At 38.5% G+C, this 15,342-nt stretch overlaps 1 protein-coding gene across 1 annotated transcript in view; it reads right to left on the reverse strand.

The window, feature by feature from the left end:
• The window catches only part of ofcc1 (orofacial cleft 1 candidate 1), an 87,961-nt gene extending 79,040 nt beyond the window's left edge, over nt 1–8,921 (reverse strand). The window contains exons 1-4 of the mRNA XM_055006958.1: nt 8,863–8,921; nt 6,311–6,387; nt 1,668–1,734; nt 1,124–1,303 (exon numbers count right to left, since the gene is read on the reverse strand). Coding sequence (XP_054862933.1) covers nt 1,124–1,303; nt 1,668–1,734; nt 6,311–6,328 — 265 coding nt within the window. The 5' untranslated portion in view covers nt 6,329–6,387; nt 8,863–8,921. The remainder of the gene's footprint in view (nt 1–1,123; nt 1,304–1,667; nt 1,735–6,310; nt 6,388–8,862) is intronic.
• Between the last annotated feature and the right edge of the window lie 6,421 nt (nt 8,922–15,342).

Consider the following 15,342-nt stretch of genomic DNA (forward strand, 5'->3'; position numbering starts at 1 on the left):
TTTGTATAGAGATTGTGTGTGCTAAATGTATATACATATACGTGTGTGTGTGAAATTAATACCATAATAATGTGTCATGTGATGGTGGATGGTCCCAGAAATTCAAAACACCCAAAAACATGCAGGCAAAATTGTACTTGATGCAGTCCAATGTGACTTTTTGACAACGGATAGACAACTAGAAAGTGGTTCACTTTTTGACAGTAAATGCGAATCAATGTCATGTAGTTTCTTCTCAGTAAACATGGCAACAGTAGATCCCATCGTCCAGTTCCAGTATTACTTTCAGTTACTGCTGGTCAACATTCCTCCCCAGTCTTGCTCTATAGACACGTTCAAAAGAAAATGAGAGCAACTGCAGAGAATTTTGTAATTTCACATTCCTGTAATTTCACATATGTTGATACGAGACACTTTGCGTCTTTAATTCAAACCAAAATACACGTGACATGAGGGTGAAAGACAAAGAGAAAGATGACTGCTTTTTCACTTTAAATTGATTATTTTTCTCACAAGTATAATTCTACCTCTTGTGCATTAAAAAACATGACATTATTGATGATAATTAGTAGCCATACACAGCAAAAGCAAAATAAACCACATTAAATCAAGAATCTAACATGTGACTCATCCCTGAGAAAACTGGCACGCTCACAACCTCGAACGCATCCTAATTTACCATCCCATTCCTCAAGAGTTCTCCCTGACATACTGAATTATAAGGGGGCATATTCGTATGCCTGATTGGCCTTAAGCCGTGTTTCGGGGGCGTTGTGAGTACACCACACAGACAGCGGATCGGCTTGGTAGCGTAGTAGCGTATGTAAATGCACTCTCCCATGACTCCAGCCCACCACAAGGCATGTAGCCGAGAGTGGGAGTCAAGGCTGATTGTGTCGAGGGTACTTCTAGATAGAGATAGAACACCCAGTACTGTAGCATTCTCCAGTGGAGGAAGAAGTTATACGAGGGTTGCTTGTTAGGACAAGCTTGCTTTGGAATGCAGGGACCAAGGGCCCCCCAAATCGAGAGAGAGAGAAGGAAAGAGAGAGTGAAAGAAAGGTTAGATCAGGAACACATCCACTGTCAACAAATTTGAGGCTAATGAAGAATGAAGCTTCACCTCTTTCTTTGGCAGGGGCTTGCAGCTCCATTTTTTTTTGGTGAGCTGCAAGGGTGCTATCAGGCCTGTCACCTCGAATTTCTCTCCCCAGCCAAATCGAAGGAATGGAAAGCTCAGTGCTTCCTCCTTCATCGAAGGCTGGGTTTTCTACGCCCACCACAGTAGCTCTCTCTTCCCTTCCTGGCAAAATAAGCAGAAACATAAATGAAAAGACACCGACATGAAGGAGCAACACAAAACAGTTAGGTCAAAGTGATTCATTAAAAAAAACAAAACATAACAACAAAATTCTGTTGGTGATTTCTCTGCCCCAAAATGTTTAAGCACATCCTCCTCGAATGATACTAAAACACAATTAGGTTAAAATTAAATCAGAATCTTGCAGGAGGAGGAGGAAAAAAAGAGAAGAAGAAGAAATGATTAAAATAATTACAAATTGCGCCCTGACAAGCAAGAGCAAAATTTAGCCCAAAGCCATTTGTCTGTAATTAGTTAATTAATCCTTACACAAATTATGAGCAATAACTCATCAAGCAGGACTCACCCATCAGAAATTCAGCCGACTTGGATTTCTTCTGCTTAGGTTGCTGCAGAGCCTTCTGCTGTAACTTCTGGAGGGAAATTGTTAAATGAATAAATTAGCTGCAGAATGAAGATCATCATTTATGATCCGCAACTAACGCAGTATTTTAAATATGGGACGACACTGAAATGTCATTTAATTTACATCGCCGCTAAAGGGGTCAAGCACTAATTGAACAACAGGAGTGGAAAAGAATTTAATCATAAATAGATAAGAAAAGTTGACATGAATGTGTAATGAAGGTCACATTAAAATACTTCCTCCTTGTTTCTAAAATGAATGGGCAACAACACTCTCTCCTGGAAAATCATGTATTTTTACACAAGCTGCAGGAGAGTACACAGACGTGGTGTGCAAATGAGTATGGAAATCCCAGCACACTTCTCATTACTTCCATTCACATGAGCTCAACCTAAAAAGTCTCGAAGGAGAGAGAAAAATTGTATTTAAATAACACCATGCCAGGTCCCTTGTATTTAGTAAAGCCTGGAGACTTTTGATACGCGATTTATGCTTAAAGATGTTAAAAATACAAATGTAATATAAATGCAATACAGCACATCTAAAATATATCTATCTACATACATACATATTTGTGTGTGTGTTTGTGTATATATATATATATATAAAAGCATGCAAAGTCAACACTATTTTGACTGCTGTTGTAGGTGGTCTTCACTGGCATGAAATGGAAAGAAAGAAAAAAAAAGGGATGTAAAGAAGCAACTATGGGCTTTTCTTTGAAATCAAGACTATGTGGAACAAACTCTGAACTCCCACATTTCTTTCATTTCTGTGGACAAGCAAGAACAATAAGAAAGCTGAGGTAGATGGCATAAGTAGTTGTTTTTGTTATTGATATGTTTACATAAGAATGCGCCATATAAAAGAGCTCTCTTGCTCAAAGCGTATGGAGCTTTTTAAGCATCATTTTATGCAGATTTCAGTGATGAACTGTGCTCATGCCCATGAACAGCATGTATTTGTATACAATATTTAATTTCAAAGGCAAAAATCAAGGGGGCAGAATGGGTGGGGGGGCTTATTTCAACTCAAATGACAGAGCAATTAAAATAGCTGAGGACTACTTCCAGACCAATCTGGTAAGAGGAGTTTTTGTAAATCTGTTTTTACATTCAACAAGCCCTACAGCAAGACATTCATTTATACCACTGAGATTAATGCTTATCTAATTGTAACTTATTTAAAAACCATTTTCTTTTCAACTGGGTACCAATCATTTTCTCTGAGTTGTACATACTATGTAGTAGCAAAGATGAGAGACGAATTTGGCATTGGTGGTGATTGTCTCCCTGTGTTTTCTTTTCTTGTCTTCTTCTCTTCCTTTTTTTTTTTAGTTCCATCAACACTTTACACAGCTTTCTACAAAAATTGCAATATTGTTTGGGTGCATATGCAAATTATGAAGCTCTCTGTAACAATTATGGGAAGATCAATCTGACAATTTTGCTAATAAAAAAAATACTCACCCCCTCCGTTTGCTTTGTATTATAACAGGCCATTTAAACAATATTGTCTTGTAAACTAAAGCAGTTGTTTAAATAAGCTACATGACATTTACATTCATTGAATGTTATTAAAATTTAGAGCGTTATTGGAAGCTAACAGCCAATTCTGCAAACCTTAATGACTAAATTTATAATAATATCCCTCTGCTGTAGATTATATTTTTCCTTGATATTGTAGGAGTGTTGTTCAGTCATTTTGCTCCACATACTGTAATAATAAATACTTCGCTTTGTCAGGTTAGAAGAATACAGGAGGACAATGTTTTTATTTTGTTTCAGTTTTGTTGCCTTCAGAAGTACAGGCACTTTGGGAAAGATGTAGGAAAATCAAAGGAAAAATCCTATTAAGTTTTATCTCAAGATAAACAAATGTATTTTGTTTATCTCTCTAATTGCTCTACAAAATTATCATGACATATCATCTATCTCATAATGTATAGCTGGCTTTAATACAGACACCACAGTGCAACATCAGTAATGACAGTTTAAGCATCTCACATGAGACTTTTTTCTTTTTAAAGTTCTGTAACATTCTGTTGTTCTGACTCTGATGCACTTTTAAAATCTTTCATATCAGTTCTGCATTATTCTCATCTCTGAAACTGTCCATGTTTCTCAGTATGCAAAGTGAATTAGCTCCATGTCCTGCAAATGTCAGTAAGTCCTCTGATTGCTATGAATGCATTTCTCCCAGTATAGACAGCCATACCAAACACACAAGAAAAAGGAGAAAGGAGTACAGTATACACACCGGAGGCTTGATGCTTTGGGTCATTGTCACTAAGAATCAAATTCACACGCTGCCATGTGAGCCTCTCTGCCTAGAGAGCTGAGAAAAATGCTCAGTTCTGATCTCGCTCCCGAGACCCCACTGACATTGACAGCATCCTCAATCCTCACAAGGACTGTTGTTTAACATGCCATAACTGGATGGAACATGCAGATGCTGCACTTCTAAAATGATAACAACAATTTAATCCCGAGGAAAAAAGTGTCATAGAGGTTCATGAAAAAAACTGGATGTTTAGAGGCAAAAATGACTGTTCGGTGCATAAAAACTGTGTGATAGTAGCAATGTAAACTTGCCCAGTTCAGGCTACAGTTTCTTGTAATTGTCCCGTAGCATTGCACATAAATATGCTAAACGCATGGTGCTACACTGAAATCATGTGCCAAGAAATTTGGATCTATTACAACAGACATACATATATAGCAGGAGAAAGCAATAGCCCCTGACTTCATTCTCTTGCCATCTGAAGGCATCTCCACATGCCCCCTTATATCCACCCACTCCTCTGTATTTCACTGTGAAGCATGCAAAATGCTTACTTTGCAGTCAACATGGGAAAAAAATCATTTAGAACTGGTGACAAAAAAATACACGACTTCTTTTTTTTCCTTTCTTTCCTTTTTAAATGTGATTGTTGTCAAAAGGAATTGAGCACAACAATGCCTTGTTCAGTTCTTGTTGCATTCAAAGGCATAGCTAGAAGGGCTTGGGGAAGACCGCTCGCTGCTAGGGGCTGGTGGGCACAGACCAGCTAGAAAGTGAATTTTGCATACTGTACGGATCATCGCCCAGTTCAGCCCAGTCACATTGAATCTGCCATCAACCAATTGTGCTTCATGAAACCGTCAGCCCTCATTTACGTCTGCCTGTTTTCTTCCCCACACCGCTGTAAACAAGGCCCCAGCTTTGAGCTGTCTTCCTCTGTCTCTGTGTGCGCTGCTTGCTAGGGGAGAGTAGACAGACAGCAAAACCTCGTCTTCACTGAACTACTTCCAGACAAGCACCCTGTGCACTATAGGCATAGGAGTCATGGACAAGAGTGTTTCTGGAAGTGACAAGAGTTTTAAAAGTGTTACACAGAGATCCCTGCACATGTTGTGCCTCTTCTTTGAGTTCTGATCTGCACTCAAGTCCTGTTTTTTATTTGTTCTCACATTATTCTGTATTCTGTTGGTCTTTAGTGGGAGGGAATGATTCGCATATTGACAGTTCAATAAAATAATCTTAGATTAATATAAATATATGTGTGCATACACAACATAATGGGGTGTGATAAAATGATACACAAGTTTGAGAAAGATGACTCCGAATCCCTTTGCTAAATCAATAAAGACATAAAAGTTGGGCTTTTTTATGTTTAGAAGGTCTCCTTTTTTATCTATCAACATAATGAAAATGGCTATTTCAATAAAGTCATAAAAATAATGAAAAAATCTACAAAGCATCTTAATTTAAATGACTAAAGATAAGGTTAGCATTTTGTTTCAAAGGCATGCAAAACCAATTCTACCCTTAAAATGTGAAACTGTCCTAATTTATAGAGCAGCCTTATATGTGCACGGTAATTGTGACCCACCAAACAGTTTCTTCTAAACAACAACCACGTCAGTTGGTGTAGACAGAAAACATAATTAGTATTCAAGCTTAATTAATCTACGCTGGCCCCCTTTAAGTGAATTAGTCAATTATTTATGCATGTGTGCTCCTTTGATGCTAACAGATTATGTATGTTACTGGAAAAAACCTTGAAAAATGACTTTGAAAACTTTCCACCATAAAATGTCACTACAAGCTTTTGCACCGACTTAGAAATGTCAGTGAAGGCAATGAATGCTAAATGGTTATGAAAACACAAAATGCTAAGCATCTGCAAATTCTTATTATTGCCAAATCACCATGGCAAATATTCTAGCGCCAGGCAGTAATACATTGCAATTCACTGTCCGAAATCCAGGGCAAGAGACAAAATAAATCAGCCAAATATGTACTTTTTGTGTGCCCTAATCCATGGAATGGAAATCTAACACAGGTCGGATCAAGGTCTTTCCTAGGATCATGGGAACTCCTTGGGATTTTCAAGAGCCTTTTTGTTTTTACCCTTGAGAACCAGGCACTGGCCTCTGCACCCCTCAATCCCCCATTGAGAACCCAGAGGCAGCGTGGAGGAATGCTAAATGTCAATGGTCAGACTGCACCAGCACCTTCACAGAGAGAGAGAGAAGGAGGCCTGACCTCCTTGTGTTCAGCTGCACTGTTATGAGGGCCAGAACTGAAACTGTACTCACATTGCCAAAGGTGTCCATCCCCACAAACTGCAAAAGATCATCACTGGCTGACCCTGATCTCTGAACAATGGCAGGGCCTGCAAAACAGAATGTGTGAAAAAACAGTGAGAAATGTGTCAAAACAAATAAGATATGTCCAGGCTCCCAACAATCTGAACTGCACATGAGCACAATCCGCTGCTGACCTATTCTTAAACTTTACATTCGCCTTTTAATTCAAAGTTTGTGGATATGATTAGAGCTGAAAATTGCTTTTAATAGCTTATTGTGCAGCACAAAATCCCTCATTCCAGGCAACATTACAGTATCTCCCCCCTGCTTGTGTGTTTAAAACTGTTATCTCTGCAATGCATCTCAGAGAATACAGGACAATAAACACCATTTATTATCACAGATAACAAATTATTTGCCCTGATTATTCAAATAGTTTATTCATTTACATCTGATACAATATCATTTGGTATTTTTATCGTCTTTTCCTATGGTAATTCACATGGCTTGCACAAGTTTCTGCTGAAATAGCAAAACAAACCCCAGGCAAAATGTGAAAGATTATCCCATACCATGTGAGCTAGGATGAAATGCTATACTTTTTCACACTGAACACTGCTCCACTGGGTGTGATTGAAAAACATGTAAAGCTATTGAATCTGTGGTTTGTATATGTGAGGGAAAATGAGTGTTGTAACAAGTGGGCCAGTGTTTTTGTAATTGTTTCAAATTACACTCGACGTAATAACTCAGTGAAAGCAGAGCCAGTGTGCGGTCCGTACACATTAACTAGGCAAAGACCACAGGATATCCAGGCACCTTATCACGGCCCACAAAAAAAACTTGATTGTGTAAACAACTGTGGAGAGTAAAACTCTTTAGCTATATTTCCAGCTGTGTCTATTTGTGTCCAATGGCGCTTATCACCAGAATAAGGATAATACTTTTAGATAAAGAGGTACTTTGTAGCATTTCCTTTACATGTGTATTTTATTGAATTAAAGACACCCTAACATTCCTGTTTTTAATTTGCTCAACTATTTTTCTGGGTTACTAAAGGAGATGTGTGTGCATGTGTGTTTGTGTGTTTTACACAGGCTGTAAAATTGCGATGCTGTGAGAAAAATAAGTCCATTAGTTGTTAAAACTGCACGCCTCCTGCCAAATACTGACTCCCTAACCAATGAGATTGCCAACACTTTTGTTAACCACATAAATGACTGACTCACTCTTCTGCTTGAGGTTCATGTTTTCTGTCAAAAGCCATATGCGGATATATTACACTACCATGCTGCAAAACTTCTGAAGTAATGCAGAATATAATGTACGAGCTGGACTTGAGTTAGTATCAATCCAAAGAGACAACCATGTGAGTTCACTGCCGTGTTTGATTATCTTATGTGCTTACTGAACAATACACCCATGCAAAGAGTCGACACCAGCCAGTATGTAGCTAAACTAGGGTTTCCTGCAAATATATTTGTTTTTGACCTGCACACCAAAAAACTGTTTCCCCCGTTTAATCAAAGCAAGATGCCTGGAATAAGCAGCTCTGGTCAGAGTTTAAACGGCAACACTACTGTCAATTGAAATTTGAGGCTGAAATATTTAAGATTTTTAAAGATTGCTCTTTGTGACTTTTTTTTAGACCTTTCCACACAAACTAGCATTTTAAGGTTTTCTGGCAGACCCATAAAATTCCTTAAACTTTTTAGCATTCAACATTGTAGAAATTGCAAAAAATACCCAATGAGTATAATAAATAAGGTAGTTGTACATAAATAATAACAGTATAAATACCAAAAGTGGTATTTGTACTGTGCATTATTCCACTAAAATGACTGGAATCTTTTTTACATTTGCCTCTCTTGCCCTGAGAATGACCATCTCCTCTGTCATCTAGTCAGCTAAGCTCAATCAACCCCTAATCTGGAACGACAGTGGGATCTGTGTTGTACCAGACAAGGCACTTCCCCTTTTTCTGTGGCACGGTGCAACCTGAAATCTTCGCATGACATTCTTTTTCTTTCCCACAAACACAGATCAGGGATGTAATTCAATAGTCACACAGGGACAGGGCATCGTGCGCGAAAGAATATTTTATTTGCTTGTGGACAGAGGCCTTTTCTTATTGTTTGACAACAGCCAGTCTCCCTCAAGACATGGAGTTCACACAGCTGACAATAACGGTAGAAAAAGGGCAGAGTCTTTCTTCTTGGCTGGGCAATGGAGACATTTTGCATGCATATTTACTCTAAAGGTACTCTTTGTACTTTAAAGTGTTCTAAAGGTGCACTTTAAAGTGAACAACAGTGGAGTGTAGTTAAGTGAATATATGCAAGTCTATTACATTTCATTTAGAAGAATCATGGGTGAATGTTTATTGTCAATGTGCTCTTGTTCAGGTAAACTGCAAGCAGGTAATGCTCTTCTAACAACGCTACAGCATGCAATTTAATCCTACTGGAAAAATAACCAGATCTTTTCCAAATAACTAGCACAGTATATTGGTAGCTGTATACATGCATATTGTTATTGCTAAGGATTAAGAGATATGTTACCTTATGAAGCCTGAATTCGCCCTTTTCATGGTCAGCTACACCTAAGTCGTCAAGGTGATAATGACGCAGCCCCTAACAACACACATGGTGTCAGATGACCTCCTCATGTTCACTTTCACTGCCGGGAACAAAAAGAACACAAGAAAGTCTTAATTAAATGATGCACATTTGAAATACGTCATTTAGATCTGCTACATGCATGTCTTTATGAAGTTAAATTAGGCTAAGGGGAAAAAAATAAATAAAAATGACAAAAAACATAGGAGCTGCCGGTAGTAACTGTAACTGTTAAGTTGCCGAGATGAAGTTTCATTTGTGTGATCGTCTCATCTACCAGATGGCATCACTGTTTGTGTTTTCAGCGATTCAACGATGTTGAATTATTGATGGGGGTGTGTGGCATGGCACTTCTTCAAAGAGATGTTCACTTATTGTTTCAGCAGAACAGAGATATTACTAGTAAAACAGTCTGCTTTGTCATCTCTGTGTCGATTACTGGGAACCACCTCACCCCCCAAACCGAAGTTAAAGTACTCACACTGCTTGGTAAACATCCAATATATAATATATGACAATTCACACAAAAGTTCTGCTCATGCATTATTTAGAGGGAACTGCAGACGAACGTATTTCTCAGCTAAAGACAGCCAAAGCGAGCTTTACAGCTGCTGTGAAGAATAAGTAGAAAATGCCCAGCGGATTGGCCCATTCACGTTTGACATAACACATATTAACACTAATGTCCCCTTAAAACAGATCATGAACTACAGCTAATGCTTCCCTGAGAACAAACAGTCACACGGTGCTTTATTTATGACAGCAAAGCCATCAGGCCATCGGTGGCCTTTTCAACTGAGGAAGAGAGATTGCTCATATGTATCAGCAATGAATAACTCTCATTTGTTCTGTGACTTTGCAGTCGATGTGTTGTTTTATCTAAAGTTTATGATAGCTGCTGTGAAGTCTTTGTGCAGTGCGACCCTCGTTACGATCCCTCTTTGATTAGCAAACAAAGCTGGAAACAATCAGAAGTTAACAAGGCATCATTACTGTACATTAGACAAATTATGCTTTACAGAACCTATATTACGAACCAATTGGATATTTTTTGCTCATTAAACTGGTTAAATGTGATCTAAATAAGATGCCCACCGATTTGGACCTCCTATTTTCTGGCTAAGCTGTCATTGATCGTTTGTGCGATTAAATATAGACCTAAATCTCCATCTTATCCAATTAATTCTCTGTGCAGGCATGAGAGTGGCTAATGATGTTATCTTACCTAATTAACCTGTATAGGGATTCAACTCCAGGACAGGGGATTGTTCATCCCTCTTCCAAGTGTTCATTATTATCATTACAATCATTATCATAAAAGGGCTAACTTATGATGTTGGCCATTCCGCCACCATTAATCTAGATTGAGTCTTTTTTTTTTTCTTTTTGGGGAGGGGGATCCTTTGGGTCATTTTTAATTATCACTAAAAGGATGGGAATTCTAGCAAAAGCTGAATAAGTTCAGTTGTGGTCACAGCAATCACTGGAATCCCATGAGGCCACATTACACGAATGTGATCTGACTGCGTAAGACTGAGGGGACATTTCTGATTTTGCTATGTTTGGGGCCCCACGTCCTGCTTGCTGCGAAACCGCCCGCAAAGTCTTCTGTCAGCTTTCCAATTAAGTGTCGGCTTCAACCTATTAACACAGCATACTTGGAGAAGATCAATAGCCCTTATTGGGTCATGTGTCATTAGTTAATCGGATATTGATGAGGGTATTGACACACACCTAATTAATCTCAGGCCCAGCGCAGGCTTTCATATGTTTCTTTAATTATGCACTTCATCTTAGACCTTACACATCAGCAGGTTGCCCCTTCCTGTTTGACAGTGAGTAAAAGTTGGCTGTCAAGTCTCACTCTTGTATGAGAAGTTTTTTTTCATTTTCTTTGCTCTTTTAAAGCTGTTATAGATTGTAGCAGCAATGAAACAAACATATTGGTTTATATTAAAGTGATTAAGTCAGATTATTTTAAATATTTATATGTATATAAGACTTACAATGAAACCAAATTCTGTTTTTTTCTAAGCTTTGTGGAATGCTTTTATATCCCAACAGCAACGTCTAATATTCACGTTTGATTAATCAATAAACAATCCATAAATACTAAACAACATCTTCATAATTAATACAAAATCCCATGTTTTTAGGTTTTACATCCTCTGTACTCTAGATTATGGCACTCATTTGGTGCAAAGTGTGTCTGTTTTAAGCTTTTTTGTGCAGTTAATGCATGCATAAATATGTGCGTATGTACGCAGTATGTGTAAGTGTAATTAAGTATGCATTCATGTTCATATACGAGCTCGTGTGAGAGTGCTTTGTGTGCACCTGCATATGTGTGTGTGTGTGTGTGTGTGTGTGTGTGTTGTGTGGACACATCCAGGCTGATCAATAGAAGTGTGCATTAGCACCCTGGTGTACAGATGAGAGAGCACCTGAAGGTGACCCTGACTACTGGCATCACCACAGGGCTCCAATAAGCTGCTCCTCAACCGCTGCTCTGCAAACCACAAATCTCCAACTTTTAGCCTGCTGCTGTTGGTTTGATTATTGTTTATAGATACAGCCGAGAATTAAAGCATGGCCTGCAGGCAGCATAATTATTTACAGCTGAAAACTCATATCATTACCAGCATGCTCCTAATTGCCAGAAGTAATATCAATGTTAGTTGATTAAGCATATTTTTTTCATCTTCAGTCTCCATAATGTGCAGAGATTGTTTTCCCTCAGCATATGGGGTGACGGTTTATCTCAATACAGCTGTTCATCTGGCTTGACTTCTATTTTCTCTCTCTCTCTCTCTCTCTCTCTCTCTCTCTCTCTCTCTCTCTCTCTCTCTCTCTCTCTCTCTCTCCACTGTTCATTCCATAATACAATATTGTGGTATCTTCAGAGGGGAGCGATCGATTGCTCCATTTTTTGTAGTTTGCTCACAAGGTCAAAGAAAACACAAGAGATTCATCCTTCATTGCTCAAAAATAATTTATCTCTGTAAAGATTTTCCCTAAATAGATACAGATGTGACTTACAGGAGCAATTGCAGACTTTTTGACTCAAGGTGATGTCAGAGCTACAGAGAAAGGCCAGTGTGATGTAAAGCTATTTTTAATTCACAATCAAATGATTAATTAAAACAAATGTTTATGTGGCCTGGACCTCTCTCCCTCTGTTCAGGACTTGTCAAAATATTTCATCCTGTATTTAAGGCGGAAAGAAAGATGAGGCTATTAATAACGTCACCCGTGAAGGAAAAATACATAAACCTTGAAGGCTGCTTTATTATTCACATGTAGATTACTCAAGCATGAATGTGGCTCTGCAGCACCAGAAACCTCTTTCTTCGATGTGAGCATAAAAATCTTACATCACAAAGTTCATACTGCTAATTTATGCTAAATTTTATCATTCGGTTTCAAATGGGTAAAAGTTATGTGTTTCATATACATATTCTCTAGCTCCATATCAAAATCCATTAAGAGAACAGGCAATGCTTTGCCATTTACACATCATTAAAAGGCCCTGTGATAGACTGGTGACCTGTCCAGGGTGTCCCCTGCCTTCGCCCTGAGTCAGCTGGGATAGACTCCAGCCCACCTAATGAGGATTAAGTGGTGTAGATAATGGATGGATGGACATCATTAAAAGTATTGCTGTTAACACCATCAGATGTGTTGCCTCAGATACGGGGACCTTAATGAACAAGGACAAACCAGTTATAAGAGCATATTTTGGTATGACACTGAAATCTTAGTGCAGTTCCCTCTGAAAACTTCTGCCTCTACTTGTCGAATATTGTTTTGTTTTTTTCTGGATTCTGTTTGCTTTCGTGTCTATTTGACCACCGAGTTCATGCAGCCTCTTAAGAGTGGGAGTGAGTGACATTTTTAAAAACGGCTTGTATGTGAAGCCTCAACTTTCCTTCCATCAAACTTGGGAGCAAATGCTACCAAAGTAAACTTGCTTTGCATGATACAGCACAAGTGGAAGAAAACTCACAAAAGGCAGCACTTCATTTCATTTTTTCAATGCGTCATACGTTGAAGAGAAAACTGATGTAGCCCCAAAAGATTGTGTCTATGAGGGAGTTAATCACAGGAACCCATCTCATGCTGCTACAGTTAAAATTGTGCAGAGGACTGGAATAATTGTTAAAAGGCCAATGCAAATAGTGATTAAAAGTGGGCCTAGGGTCATCATTAGGGCATGATCTCAGAGAAATTGAAAGCAAGGGGGAAGTGTTTGAGAAACGTCATACTGACCAACAAGGGGCCTCTCGCATGCAACTGACTCCATATGACAAGGATTTATTATGCGCTTTTTGACAGGCAGTGAATCTGCCCCTTTGATGAGCATTCTGACTACAAGTTCACGCATAAAACGCTTGAGGAAATTAGACAATTGTCGGAATGAAACTTGGTGCTATAAATACATTTTCTTTCTTTGCCGTATATTCTGAGATGCAGTGATGTCACGGCACAGTGAAGGTCTCTTGATCTCTTCTAAAGATCAAGAGGCCAGAGGCACTGGTGTGGCTCAAAGGGGCGGTATGTATAAGATATGATATAAAATACAGTCTGAGACATTAAGTTAGAAGAGCAGAGAGAAACTGCATTTTTCATGACTCACACTCTACTCAAAAAGAAACATGTATGTGCTTGATGTTAATGATGATACTGATTCTTAGTGGCTGTGATTCTTCTATTCAAACTTAGTTTGTCACCTTATTTGAACTGTTGTCAAAAGTGCAACATCAGAACCCCAAACATGTACTTCCAGTGTTGTCCAAGCTGGATATACAAATAAAGTCAAGAAAAAGCGCTGAGAGTAATCTTGATATTACTTTAAATGGAATGTATGCTTCAAACTTTGCAACTGCTGCTTCTTTACTCTAGAAAAGAAGTCTGAAATGTAAGTAGTTGCTTTACCTATTAGTTTGCAGCTCTGTTCAGCTCCCTTGGCTTGACAAGGAACCATATACCAATATTTCAAGTTAGTTATTTGCAGAAAAAGCAGGGCAATTACAGCTATTCAACAGTTTGAATCCCCACTGAGGTGATGTAAAGACACTATAACATTGTTTCTGCTGTAATACCAGCAACAGTTGCAGTAGTCGTAGTAGTTTTCAAAACCTAAAACTCTTTGGAGTGGTGTGTTCACATTTGCAGATCAGAGTAAATTCAGTCCCTTTTTCGTGTCCATTGACTACTTGAAGTTGATGATGGAAAGTCAACAACTTGATCTGCCAACTGCCAAAAAGTCATAAAGTTACTGGAGCTGCTGGTTCCGAAGTATTTTCTGCATCTCTAGTTTGTGTAAATTATGTGTCATCAAAAGCGTAAATTAGAGTTAGAATGAATTCAAAACTTTTGTCTCTGCAGAATCCCAAACTGAGGGAAATTAAGCTGAAGATTCTAGGAAGAGTTTTCTTAGCAATTCACTCTTCTTGCTATTTTCACAGTTCGACCTTTCAACCAAGTTGCTAATGTGATTTTAAATTAAAATCTGGACACCTCTGACACCTGTCAATACTCCTAGCTTTTCCATTTCAGCCCACGTCTGCCTAAATTTTCCAACTGGACTTTTTTCTTTTTTACTTTTTAGTAAAAGTGTGATTTATTGCATCAATGTGAACAGTAACAACTCCAATATAATCTACTGCATAGCAATTTTTAAGATTTCTAAGAACCACTGTCCAGAAGGTTTCTAAGCTTGTTTTGTTTTGCAAAATGCCAATTTTGTTCACAAGAATGTATCCTGTTTGGATGTACCTACCAGGAAATACTTTGTCTACATTAAAACCCTGCTGTAAGAGCAGCTGATCACCTGAAAAGAGTTCAACCATGATCCCTTCAATGCTAGCTAACCCACACATCTGCCTGAAATATCTACAAGAATGTTTGAAATGTAAATGTTCAATGGCCAACTCCGCTCAGCTTGTCTTCAATGGACATGCAACGCTGACCCTTCAGGCAGTAGCAAGCTCATTGGACTATTCATAGACTGTGTGTCCTCTGCTTCTTGCCTTTTAAGTTTTTTAAAGGGTATAATGTTCACTCTGTGAGTTTAACCTAGATCTCTTTTGAACTTTTAATGATCTATTTCCTACAGTTAATGATTCAACACTCAGTTTACTGCTGTGTGTGTGCACTGACATATTAACGCACAAGCAAAGCCAGGACACATTTAGATGTAGAAGGTAACTGAGGTAGAACTGTATCTCTCTTGGTTTGCCTCATTCTTGTTGCTTTCAACATTTATACTCATGCATCTAAATTTATTTTCAAATTGACAGTCACATCAGCAGAAGACTACACCCACCGCTGCATGTATCGGTGAAAGCAGCAGCGACTACTGTCTGTTCCACTGGAGAATTGTCCTAATGATTACTCCCAGAAATTGCACACTGTCAAAGA

The sequence above is a fragment of the Amphiprion ocellaris genome, chromosome 22 (assembly GCF_022539595.1).
Source record: "Amphiprion ocellaris isolate individual 3 ecotype Okinawa chromosome 22, ASM2253959v1, whole genome shotgun sequence".
NCBI lineage: Eukaryota > Metazoa > Chordata > Actinopteri > Pomacentridae > Amphiprion > Amphiprion ocellaris.